General features: G+C 26.2%; 1 protein-coding gene across 3 annotated transcripts in view; it reads right to left on the reverse strand.

The window, feature by feature from the left end:
• Nucleotides 1–12,896, reverse strand: part of LOC100201624 (neuronal acetylcholine receptor subunit alpha-3) — a 47,916-nt gene that overhangs the window by 11,239 nt on the left and 23,781 nt on the right. For all 3 annotated transcript variants that reach the window (XM_065801498.1, XM_065801496.1, XM_065801497.1), the window contains 3 exons: nt 7,285–7,329; nt 7,064–7,173; nt 6,295–6,393 (listed from right to left, as the gene is read on the reverse strand). In XM_065801498.1, the coding sequence (XP_065657570.1) occupies nt 6,295–6,393; nt 7,064–7,173; nt 7,285–7,329 (254 nt within the window). The remainder of the gene's footprint in view (nt 1–6,294; nt 6,394–7,063; nt 7,174–7,284; nt 7,330–12,896) is intronic.

A 12,896-nucleotide genomic window follows, 5' to 3' on the forward strand; every position in this document is an offset into this window, starting at 1 on the left:
TACATGTTTTGTCATATTCTGCAACACAAAATGCAAAAAATTTTAAACTTAAAAATAATAATAATATATATATTATTTAATCTTTTAATTCTTCTTATTTCACTTTTTTTGCGACCCAACATGAAATACTTATGAAAAACTATTTATTTTTTTTTTGCATTTAAGATCTTGTTTCCAAATCAAAAGTATTCTCTAGGATTCTGGCAAATAAGAAAATTTTATTCTATCTTGTCTGTTTTAAGTAAAGAATCACCTGAAAATTTATTCTTCTAATGGGCTAACATCGAGATGACAGTAATATGTTATTGTTATCACATTAGCATATTACTGTCATCTCAATCTCAACCCATTAGAAAAATAAATTTTCAATTTGTTGCCAATTTGAACCCGAACTTTCTTACTCCTATAATTATCTTACTCACCCTTGTATGGAATACTGTTGCCATGATTGGGCTGGTTCTTCAAATAAGGCCCTCTTTTATTTTAACAGGGTCCAAATTGTTTTATAAACATGGTTAAATCTGTTCTAGCTGCTATGCTTGAGGTTCCACTGTCGTAAGGTTACATCACTTTCTTTTTTCTAAAAACACTACCATTGTCACTGCTCAAGCAAACTGTCACCACTTAATTTCAAAATTATTGAGTCTTTTTTGTTTAAAAGCAATATTAAAGTTATTATTTGTCTTTATTAGTAAGCAACCAGGATTGATACTTGACTTGGGCCGGGTTTAAAAATAAATAGCCGGGGCTGGGTTTGTAACTAGGACTGTATAAGCATTGATACATCCTAAAAAGTATATTTTTTTTTTGTTTGAAACCAATGGCTCCCCACAGTCAAAGTGTTAAAGAAAGAAGATGTTCAAGATTGTTTATATTGGAGGAATACCATACCATATATAATATATATATATATATATATATATATATATATATATATATATATATATATATATATATATATATATATATATATATATATATATATATATATATATATATATATATATATATGTATATACATATATATGTATATACATATATATGTATATATATATATATATATATATACATATATATATTTAAACAATTTTAAAATGAATTCTACAAAATAGAATGCTCAATGTTCTTAAAAGAACAGAGCAATTATAAACTAGTAGAAAATCACTTAACAAATATTTTTCACATTTAACATTGTGTTTAAAAAACATCAAAATCAAGATTTCTGATGAGTCTTTATTGATGAAACACAGTGTTAAATGAGAAAAATTTTTGTTAAGTGATTTTCTACTAATTTATGTATATATATAAACATCATTATAATCATCATCATCATCATCATCATCATCATCATCATCATCATCATCATCATCATCATCATCATCATCATCATCATCATCATCATCATCATCATCATCATCATCATCATCATCATCATTATCATTGCTTTAGCCTCTCCCTTTTATGCTATTCCTCTAATATATAAATAATAATAAACAATCTCAAACATCCTCTTTCTTTAACCCTTTGACTGCAAAGAACCACAATAGTAGTTTTTAAAGTGATATCCAAAACTATGAACTTTAACATTAAAATATTGGTTTCAGTACATTATAAATGTACCACTGAATAGTGCATAATTTTTTTTTTTTAATATAAACAGTGTCTGGAACAGTTACATTTATTTTGAAAGTAAAATGTTTCATGACTATGATTTACATTGTTTTAGTAAACATCTTATTTCCAGCATTTTGAGAGACTTTGAAAGTTCTACAAAAAAAATCATGTGCACGATCAATCTAAAAATTTTTGGTGCCATTTTAAAAATATTATTTAATTTAATGTTTACATAACATTGATTGCACCACGCAAATTATACTTCTATGAATTTTATGGTTTAATCCAAAGTTTAATCCTAAGTGTTTAATCCAAAGTTTCATTGATCAGAACTATAAAATTTTTATTACTTAATCAGTGATAAAATCCAGGTTAAATAATTTAATTTTATTAATTAAATAATTTAAACGCAATTTAAAAATATTTTCTCGTCAATTATTCTAGCTAATCATAAGCAGGGCTACAGAGAGGGAGGGGCAAAAGGGCATGCGTGCCCTAGGGGCCATTATAATAGGGGCGCAAGAAGACATAAAACTTTATGTGATTTTAATTACAAAAAAGTAAAAAAAGAATTTTTATTGATGAGGTATAAAACAAATTTACTTGGTCATTCGCCTAGCAACTAACTTTGCTTTATTTATATTACCAAAGAATTATAGTTTTTAAATAATTTATCTCTTTTTTTGGTTGGTGGGAACCAGATAAAAAAAATTTGCTTTTTTTTCCTTTTTTAGATTTAATCATGATTTTATATAGCAAAATAAAAAAAACTATATTTGTAATCTATATTTGAAAAGGTTTAACGACTTCTTGAAGAGTGTTTAAATCCTAACGCAAATCAAATTTCACACTTACCCACAAAAAAGGAAACAAAGTCAAGATTTATAACTACAAGCTGGTGTCTCTCACCTATCCTGTGCAAAGTGGCGGAGATAACTATCATTAATATGATTATGAAAAACTGTGTGCAATCTAATATCAAAGTCTCGACATGGATTCATACAGCACAAAGGTTGCCTTACAAACCTGATTGAATCTTGTAACATTTTAAAGGAAGCAGTTTACCGTTGACTTAAGGTATATATAATTTTTATTGAGCATTCAACACAGTGTTACATAACTGCTTCTTCAAAAGATTCATCCATATGGTATTTGAGACCAACTATTAAACTAGATCACTGGTATCACTAACTAATAGACAACAATGAGTAATAATAATAAACATCCGAGTAGAAATGGGTGACAAGTGGCTTCCTTCAAGGACCAGTTCTTACATTACTGTTTTTTTTGTTCTGTATGAATAACTTACCAGACTGAATTTATAACCATACCAAATTATACGCCAATGATGGCAACATCATGTGATTTATTGATGTCAATCAATTTTCCTCTGGTTAAAAGCTGCAAACGTAGTCTAAAGCGCTGTAAATTGGTCACACAACTGCTGTGTGAATTTTAGCGTTGAGAAGTGTAAATTAATGTAAGATAATTAATAATACTAAAGCTAACATTGATGGTAACAGAAGCAATCTAGTTCCACCATGCATTGAGCAAGTCCTTGGAGTACTAATATTTAACAACCTCAAAGCTAAAGTACAAGTAGAAGCAACTGCTTGGGTTGGCAATTGAATAATTGGTTGTCTCAAGAAATCATTTTGGTGTCAAAGCACTCCAGTTGTGTAATAATTACTGTACCAAGTCAACCTTTCTCAAAAATTGACTTAATCAAAGGTGTCTAACAACGCCCAATATTGTTAGTTACAATCAAACACGAAAAATGTTAGGAATAAATTCAACTGCAGTGTTTCTGTATGCAGTATGAGGTAATTTCCTTCTTTGAGTGTTCGGGTAGTTGTATTCTTCGAGCTGTCTGAAAGCTTGTAAAGCATGATCTTTTATCTGGTGGGACTACAACTGAAAACAATAACAATGTTTTTATTTATTACAATAAACAATAAAACTTATTGATAAAAAGTTTAACATTAAAGAAAGAAAGCAACACAAGGCTTTCATACGATGACGATTTACATTACTGCAGCCAAAGCAATATTATAAACATACTTTTTAAAAGTGTTTACTGTAGGCGGATCAATCACACCATGCACTAGTTTATTTCAACAGTTTGCAACACGGTTTATAAAAAAGTGCTGATGTTCTGGATAACCTTTGATTAGTTGGGATTTTATACAAGCCTTGTTTTAAAACTATATGCTAAGCTTGATAAGGAACGCTGTAGTTGTTGAACATGAAATTCAACCTATAAGTTGAATTTAATAATCTACAGGTTTTAAAAATACTTTCGGCTTTTTCAATCAAACATACTCAAAGAGTCATGTTTTCCAATATACATGCATTGCTACACTAATGCTTGCTAATTTAAATTTTTTTGCATACTAATTCAATTTATTTGACATGCAAGCTAATTTTGAATTCTTTAATGCAACGCCGCCCCTGTCACAGAAGGTGATCAACTTTTGTAAAAAATTTGTAGGGGTACTATAGAACATGAGCTTGGATTAGACAAACACGTTGAAAATGAATTGGATAAAACTCTGTCGTAAGATGACAAAATAATAACAGTGCTAGTAAAAAAGCAAGAAAAAGTGTCAATATTATTTTCAAGGAATTTGAATGTTATTCATAATCAGTGAATGTGTTGCATAGTCTATAGTGTTACATAATCCAGATGCAGTTCATAAAAATATAAATGTAAAGTAACGGTATTAGAAATAAAAACAAGTCATTAACTTGTATATTACATGCTTTTAATTTAGAATTTGGAAGCTTATAGAGGCACCTAATTACTGCTATGCCCCGGGCGTCATGAAAGTCCTGATCATAAGTAAACCTAGTCTGTCATAATAGTAATAACCGTTCTAGTCAATCATAAGTCAATTATTACAATTATAAACCTCAAAATAATTTTTTTTCCAGCGTGAGCTGTACTGATTAACCATTTTAATTTAGGAGAACGGTTGCCTTAATTGGAAAAAAGTATTGGTTAGATAAAACCAAACTTATTTTCAATAAAAGTGGATTTAATTTATCTCAACTATGGTGAAATGTATGGAAATGTTGTCTGTTTGTATTTATTAAATCATAAATATTTTTAAAGTTAAATCATCTTTAATTCAAAAATATTTATTCAGCAGCTCTGCATCCACTGCAGTTCGTACAAATATGTAAGAATATTGTATGCCAGCATATAAATAAATAGTAAGTAATGTTTATATGCATGATTATAAATAAGTAATGTTTATATGCATGTTTATCCATTATGCCAGTATTTATAAAAGAGTAAATATATGCATAATTTTATGAAACATAACACATATTTAAAATTTTTTTTATCTATCAAACCCACCAAAATTCTTTAATTTTGCTAGGGCTAGAGCTGAGTTTTCTATATTTAGCTAGGCCAAGGTTCCGCTTACTTACTAATTCTTGAATGGAATATCATTGCCATATTTGGATTGGTTCTTTTAGCAATAACCATTTTTTTAAACAAGGTTCAAAAACGCATTGTGAATGAAGTTGAACCTATCTTAAGCATTAGGACTTCATTTTTTACACTGTGGCAGGCTGGATTCTGAATATGATAATTTATGATAAATTTTAAGTTTTTATTTTTAACACAATGAATTATTTTAAAAATACGTGTAATAAGTAATATTTTTGAACACTTTTTGTAATCATTTTTATTTGAATAGAAAATCACTCCTGCTAATATTTAATTATAAGACTTTAGCTGATTTTTGAATTTTCAAAAAAAAAGAGCAAATAATTTTTTTTTTGAACTAATATCTTGTCATATTTATTATCGCTAACAAATTGTTCATTTTAGAGATTTAAAATAACTTATCAAATTTATGCAAAATATTCAAATCATAAGTGTGTAATTTTTTAATTTTAATTAAATCAATTAAATTCTTTCTAAAAATCAGCAACATGAACTGAATATAAAAATTACAGATATTAAATATTTATATTTTTACATTTTAAAAAAAAAAAGGTTCAAAAATCTCAAGCCTAATAGTTTATATTATCAATTTTAAAAAATAATAGAAAAACTAAGTTCTGAATTTGTACAACCTTATAATTTATATTTTTTTAAACTTTATATGTTTTACCTTCTACTGCCCTAAACTCTCCTTTTCTTCCTAATGTTCTTTTAAATTCCTGGAAATCCAATTTTAATTTGTGGTTAAGGTGCTCCCAGAAGTCCTTACAGTCTTATCACAGTGCATCGCAGAAGAGCATTTAACTAAAAAGTTCATGCCTCCTTTCTTACTAATGTTGCTTATTGAACTTAAGCGGGCATCTAACCACAAATCAATTGGTTCTGAGCCAAATCACTAGCACAGAAAAATTTTTCTTACAGATTTTTTAAGATCTGTCTGAAACCTTTTCTTTAGTAATAATTTATTTTTTATGTTTGAATCACTTTTCATTAATTCTAAAAAAAACTTTAAACTAATTTAAAACCAGTTGCAGTTAAACAAAAGTATAAAAATAAAATAATAAAAAAAACAAAATTTAAAAATATAAAAAATACAGTTCAACTTTTTAAAAAGATTTTTGGAATAATAATACAATAATTATATATTAAAATCATTTATTTTTAAAAATCAAAATAAATTCTACAGCTGTTATTTACAAATTAAAGAATTAAATTCAAACCTTAATAAAGTTGGTATTAACCACACTATATTTCCATCACTATAAACAATAACTTTAGTCTTTCCATAATGATCTAAACCTTGGAAATCCTGTTCTGCACTGCAAGAAAAAAAATGACATAAAAAGTAGCACAAATTATTTGTATAAAATATGTACACTATACTATCATTTTCTGCCTATTTAATGTCAAAATATATATACATATATATATTTTATACTGACTTATTAGTTACAGTTTTAGTATGTAATATATCTAAGTGTCAAAGAGATTTTTTTATAATTACTATTATCTTTGTATCTATGTAGATCTAAATTGGCAATAGTAAATATATAAATTTACTCCTGTGTATATAAATATATGCATTCTGAGCAAAAATTTTTAAAACTTGCACTTCAATATAGACATTGTTTTAAAAATTCGATGAATGAAAAAGTATATATTAAACTCTGAAAAATAATAAAATAAAAAAAGATTGAATATATTAAACTAAACCTGTAACCTTACATCTATAACTATTAGTTTATAACAACTAAGTAAAGATCTTGTCAAAAAAAATTTATTTTAAGTAAGCATTTTACAATTTTGACTTCAATTTACTACAGAGTAATTTTGGGTACTCAGTTTGATACAAAGCTCTTGCAACTGATATGCATTGAAATTACATAGAAAAATCAAAAAACTAGAAAAGTACATCTAGTTAAAATAAAAAAGAGAATTTAAAGATTCATTTTAAATAACGTTTAAATGTTCAACATTGGTAAGACTTACTTGTTATATACAGTGATATCTGGCTTCCATATTTTATTTGGAGAAACTGTTACACTATTTATGCCTTCCCAATCACTTGCATTCCACGTCAAAAATGGATCCTGCCAGAACTATTAAAGAAATTTTGGGTATAAATCACAACAGATTTAAAAACCTTTGAAAATAATTTTCAATTGAAAAAAATTAGGTAGTAGTAAGTAGGTAGTAGTAAGTAGACTTACTTGCCGTATCCATGTGTTTACTACAATTATTTCAATGTTTTCATCCTGAACAAAAAAATATTCCAAAGTATATAACTAACATAGCATCGAATTAGAATTTTTAGTTAATGTTTAAAAAAAAGTACAGTATGAAACAAGATTTAATCTTGTTTCATACACTATACTATATTTGATTAATAAAATAATTAAATGCCCGATCTGATCATGCATTTAATTATTTCATTAGTCAATTATAGTATAATGTATGAGTTTACCTTTTTTTCATACTTGATGCTTACTGCTTTATTGATAGTGATCTTGGTGTTTTTTTATCCTGTTCTTAAAAAAAGCACTTTCCCAACCCCAATACGTTAATGATTTAGTGAAGAGGAAAAATCAGCAGTATTAGATTTCCTTTCCTTTTTTCAAATTAAAACTTCTGTCTCAAATGGCTTTTTAACAAAAGGACAATGTACATGGTTTTTTGAAATATTTGATATTATATGAAAAATAAATAAATGATTTGCTTAAATAATTAAAATAGCATGAAAAAATTGATTATCATTAAGCTCATAAAAAATTGATTATTATTAATGAGCTGTAAAAACAAGAAAAGAAATTAAAAACAATAAGAAAAATCCTGTTAATGGAGAAAATGCCTGTTAATCAAGATAATTGAGTTTATTCATGGGTCAAATCATTATACTTCAACCAATGACCTGTGGGTCACCACCTCTGATTTTCCTGATTTTTACATATTGTTATGCGCATCATGTAGATAAGTTAAATTTGAAATTTCAGACTTTTAAGTATAACGGTTCAGAAATTATAGCCTTAGAAATATAATACAGTGGCCCCTCTCGATTTACACATGATCAAAACAGACTACTTTATAGCTGTTTAACTTTTTTCTCACTTTCAACAAGTGTCTCATTTTTTCTAGAACTATTTTCTGGATAGTTCTCTCTTTAAAAAAGAGAGAACTATCCAGAAACACCACTGGTTACCTATAATAAAATAGACTTTAAAGAAATAATGGTTTCATTTTGAAATTAATTTATATATTTAGATATTAAGTACCTAAATATCTAAATTAATTTAGAGACCTTTATTTGAACCATAATTTAAAAATGCTGGCATTTTTGGTGTGGATTTGACAAGTTTATAATGTTTGCATTTTCAGATATTTGGGTCTAATGGACTTATATGCTGTTAATCTTAGATCAAAACAAAGTGGTAGAAAAATTTATAAGTATCTCAAAATGGCTAAAAATTGGACTTTTCAGGCGAGTGAACATTTTGCTTTTAGAAATATTTGAGTTCTAAACTGCAATAAGCTGCCTATATTTTGCCCATTTATTGCAGATAGTTGTAGCTAATCAGAAAACCTATCTGTAAAGACTTGTGGATGACTAGAATAATGCTACAGCTAGTTTCATTTTGGCATATTTTAGTAATTTTATGATTTTTTCCAAAGTTGAGAAGGTCATAACTTTTTTCTAATTTAACACAAGTTAATAAAAACCACTTTTTTAAAAAGAGAACTATCCAGAAAATAGTTCTAGAAAAAATGAGACACTTGTTGAAAGTGAGAAAAAAGTTATACTGCTATAAAGTAGTCTGTTTTGACCGTGTGTAAATTGAGAGGGACCACTGTATAATGTTTCTAAGGCTATAATTTCTGAACCGTTGTACTTGGAAGTCTGAAATTTCAAATTTAATTTGATTACATGATGCGCATAACAATATGTAAAAATCAGGAAAATCAGAGGTGGTGAGCTACAAAGTCTACTTTAAATTGGTTGAAATATAATGATTTGACCCAAATTTACCATTATTAGCAAATAATTTTTTCTTGTAGTCAGCTAAAAATATTAATTATTGTTATAGCTTGTTGACTTTTTTAATACAGTTTTTTACTATTAAAGTTAAATACCATTATAAGTCATAGCTGAAATGAATTTTCCATTATTTTGTCTTACTACGTAATTGAATGAATTCAATAACGCAGTAAGACAAAATAATAGAAAATTCATTTCAGCTATGACTTAATGATAATTTTATGATAGTATTTAACTTTAATAGTAAAAAACTGCATCAAAAAAGTCAACAAGCAATAACAATAATCAATATTTTTAGCTGACTACAAGAAAAAATTATTTGTTAATAATGGTAAATTTGAAACAGCAAAAAGAATGATATTTACTACAGATGACTTATACTAACAACAAAAAAACAATTTATGTAAAATAAAAAACTATATTTACTATTTTGGAAAGAGCTAGTTCAATATTTGTTTACCATTGAACAAACAGATGTTTAAGGTGTAAACTAAAAATAAAAACTAATATAACTTAAAAAGATTTTTTATCAAACCCTCTAGCATGCCCCGATCGAGCAGAAGATGTAAATGTCAAAATTTTCATAATCTTTTATATATTTCAATTGCGGTTGGATAAAGTCTGTCTATACTTCAAAAAATATTATTGAACCAAGTAGAACTGCTTGCCAAGTTAGCAAAAAACTTGATGTAAGTGTTTGTAATATTATTGGATTTTTAGAAATATATTTTGCTTTTTCTGTCATGGTAAGGTTTTTTTCTATTTTGAACTTAAAATATTTATTGTCTTTTTCTTTCAAGCAACTTAATAAAAAAAATGATAGCCTGTTAAAATGCATCAAAGAGTATGATTAAAAATGCATTAAAGCAAGTTTTAAAGTAGATATTAAAGAGATATTAAAGAGATATTAAAGAGATATTCAAATATACTTTGCCCTTTTTGTTCTAATTCATAGTTCATAGCAGAAGTGAGGATTCTTTACATTACATTAAGTCATTACTTCCATATGAGTAAGAATCAAAGAGTGAAATCAAAATAATGTTTTCGATGAATTACCAGTTATAGTACAAAGATATTATGAATAACCAGGGATAGTAGCTTGACAAATACCAAATAAATAATGAAAGTTCTTCTTGGAAGCAGTGGAGTCTGGCAATGCAGTTGCAGTTGCTTTGTTTATTTAAGTTGTCATAAAATATCAATTGGAATTTTTGTAAATTGTATAGTATATCACCAACAATAAAGTGCATTGAAAATATGCAAAGCGACATTGGATTAGATAGAGACCTACATTTCTTACAAGAGTATTAAAATCCCAATTTTAGGAAAAGGTACGATAACAAAAAAATATGATTAGAAAAAAAAAAACAACCCAAAACCCAATTAGGCATTGGTATCATAATATAATACCATCTAATGTTCCTTTGTGGAAACAATTTTTTTTTTGTTATTTTAATTTTTCCTGAAATTAGAAGCTTATTACAAAAGTTGTTTTTAGCACTTATAAGCAAATGAGTCATATGGTCTATATGGTCCATATGAAAAGTAGATCTTCATAGATTGAGACCTACTTTTCTTATGATAGTATTAAAATCCTAATTTCAGGAAAAGGTATGAAAACAAAAAAAATGATTAGAAAAAAAAACTAAAACCCAATGAGGCATTGGTATCATGATATAATGCCATCTAATGTTCTTTTGCTGAAACACCTTTTCTTTGCTATCTTATTTTTTCCTGAAACTAGAAGTTTATTAGAAAAGTTGTTTTTAGTACTTGTGAGTAAATGAATCATATGGTCCATATGAATCATATGGTCCATATGAATCATATGGTCCATATGAATCATATGGTCCATATGAATCATATGGTCCATATGAATCATATGGTCCATATGAATCATATGGTCCATATGAATCATATGGTCCATATGAATCATATGGTCCATATGAATCATATGGTCCATATGAATCATATGGTCCATATGAATCATGTGGTCCATATGAATCATATGGTACATATGAATCATGTGGTCCATATGAATCATAAGGTCCATATGAATCATTTAGTCCATATGAATCATGTGGTCCATAAGAATCATATGGTCCATACAAATAATATGATCCATACGCATCATATGGCCCATATGACCATATGAAATATATTAATAACAAAAAAAATTCATATGAACCATATGATTCATATGAATCATAATATGGTCCATATAGACCAAATTATGGTCCATATGGTCCATATTCACCAAGTCCTGTAATATATACCATACATAGCATAGCTTTTAAAAACCATGTAATTCAAAATCTTTAAAATAATAATTAAATTTTCTAAAAATTTATACTTTAAATAAAAAAAAGAAAGAAAAAAATAATTAAAAAAATTAAAAAAAAAAAATTTGTTTTTTATTTTATCCTCCTATTTCTTTTTTTTTTTTTATTCCTTTTGTTAGATTGAGAATAATTAAGAAAAAAACAATTATTTTGAATAAAGTATATATATATATAAATATATATATATATATATATATATATATATATATATATATATATATATATATACATATATATATATATATATTCTTCAGTAATATTTTACGAGCTATGATGCTGGTATCCATAACCCAGTGAAAATTTCTCAAAATAAATTATTATTTGTATTAAGAGAATTCGTATTGTTTGATGTTTTCTTATTAATTAATATATATATATATATATATATATATATATATATATATATATATATATATATATATATATATATATATATATATATATATATATATATATATATATATATATATATATATATATATATATATAACCAAATACTTTTTACATAAGATTTCAAGAATGTATAGTATAAACTTTTTTACATCCACGATAATAAACAAATAATAAAATTAAATTAGGTAAAAGTTTACAATAGAATTTTTTTTTTTAATGTGCGCATATATAAAATTAATAAATTTATTCATAATTATATAAATCAAATTATGAGTACTCTTACTTAACGCCTTAGAAGAAATTTAGTTCATTGTTGTTAAGTAGAAGAGTTTGCCTAAGTTTTGTTTTAAATTGGTTAAGCGAAAAGAGTGTTTTAAGATCATCATTTAAAAGTGTATTCCATAATTTAGGTCCTTGATTTGTAATTCAGTGTTTAGAGGCTGAGTAATAGGCTTTGGATTGAATGAAGTAGTTTTTTGAGAATCTTGTGCTGTGAATATGATTTTTTTTTTAAAATATTGAGTAAAATAAAAGCGGTGCCGTTTTTTTATCAAGTTTAAACATAAATATAAGAATTTGATAAAGATTTATTTTGAAAACATTTAATATATTGAGTTTACTAAAACGTATTTTTGTAATCCTAATAGCATATTTTTGTTTGCAGAGATGTTTATTTATTTTTGTAACGTTGGTGCTGCACCAAGCAATATTTGCATAGTTTAGGAAACAATGTTTAAATGAAAAGTATATGTAATTTAAACAAGATTGATTTAAAAACTGTTTAGCTTTATACATTATACCAATATTTTTTGAAATTTTATTCTCAATTACATTTATATGTTCTCTTCAATTAATATGTTCATCTAGAATTACGCCCAAGAATTTTAACGATATTTCCCTTTTTATTAAATTATTATCAATAAAAAGATTCGGTAGTTTCATTGGAATATCTTATTTTTAGAAGCATGATGGAATAATGTGTGTTTAGTTTTATTAATGTTTAGAGATAGTTTATTGGATTTAAACCATTGGCTTAGTTTATCAAGTTCTTTGTTTA

Source organism: Hydra vulgaris, chromosome 07 (assembly GCF_038396675.1).
Source record: "Hydra vulgaris chromosome 07, alternate assembly HydraT2T_AEP".
NCBI lineage: Eukaryota > Metazoa > Cnidaria > Hydrozoa > Anthoathecata > Hydridae > Hydra > Hydra vulgaris.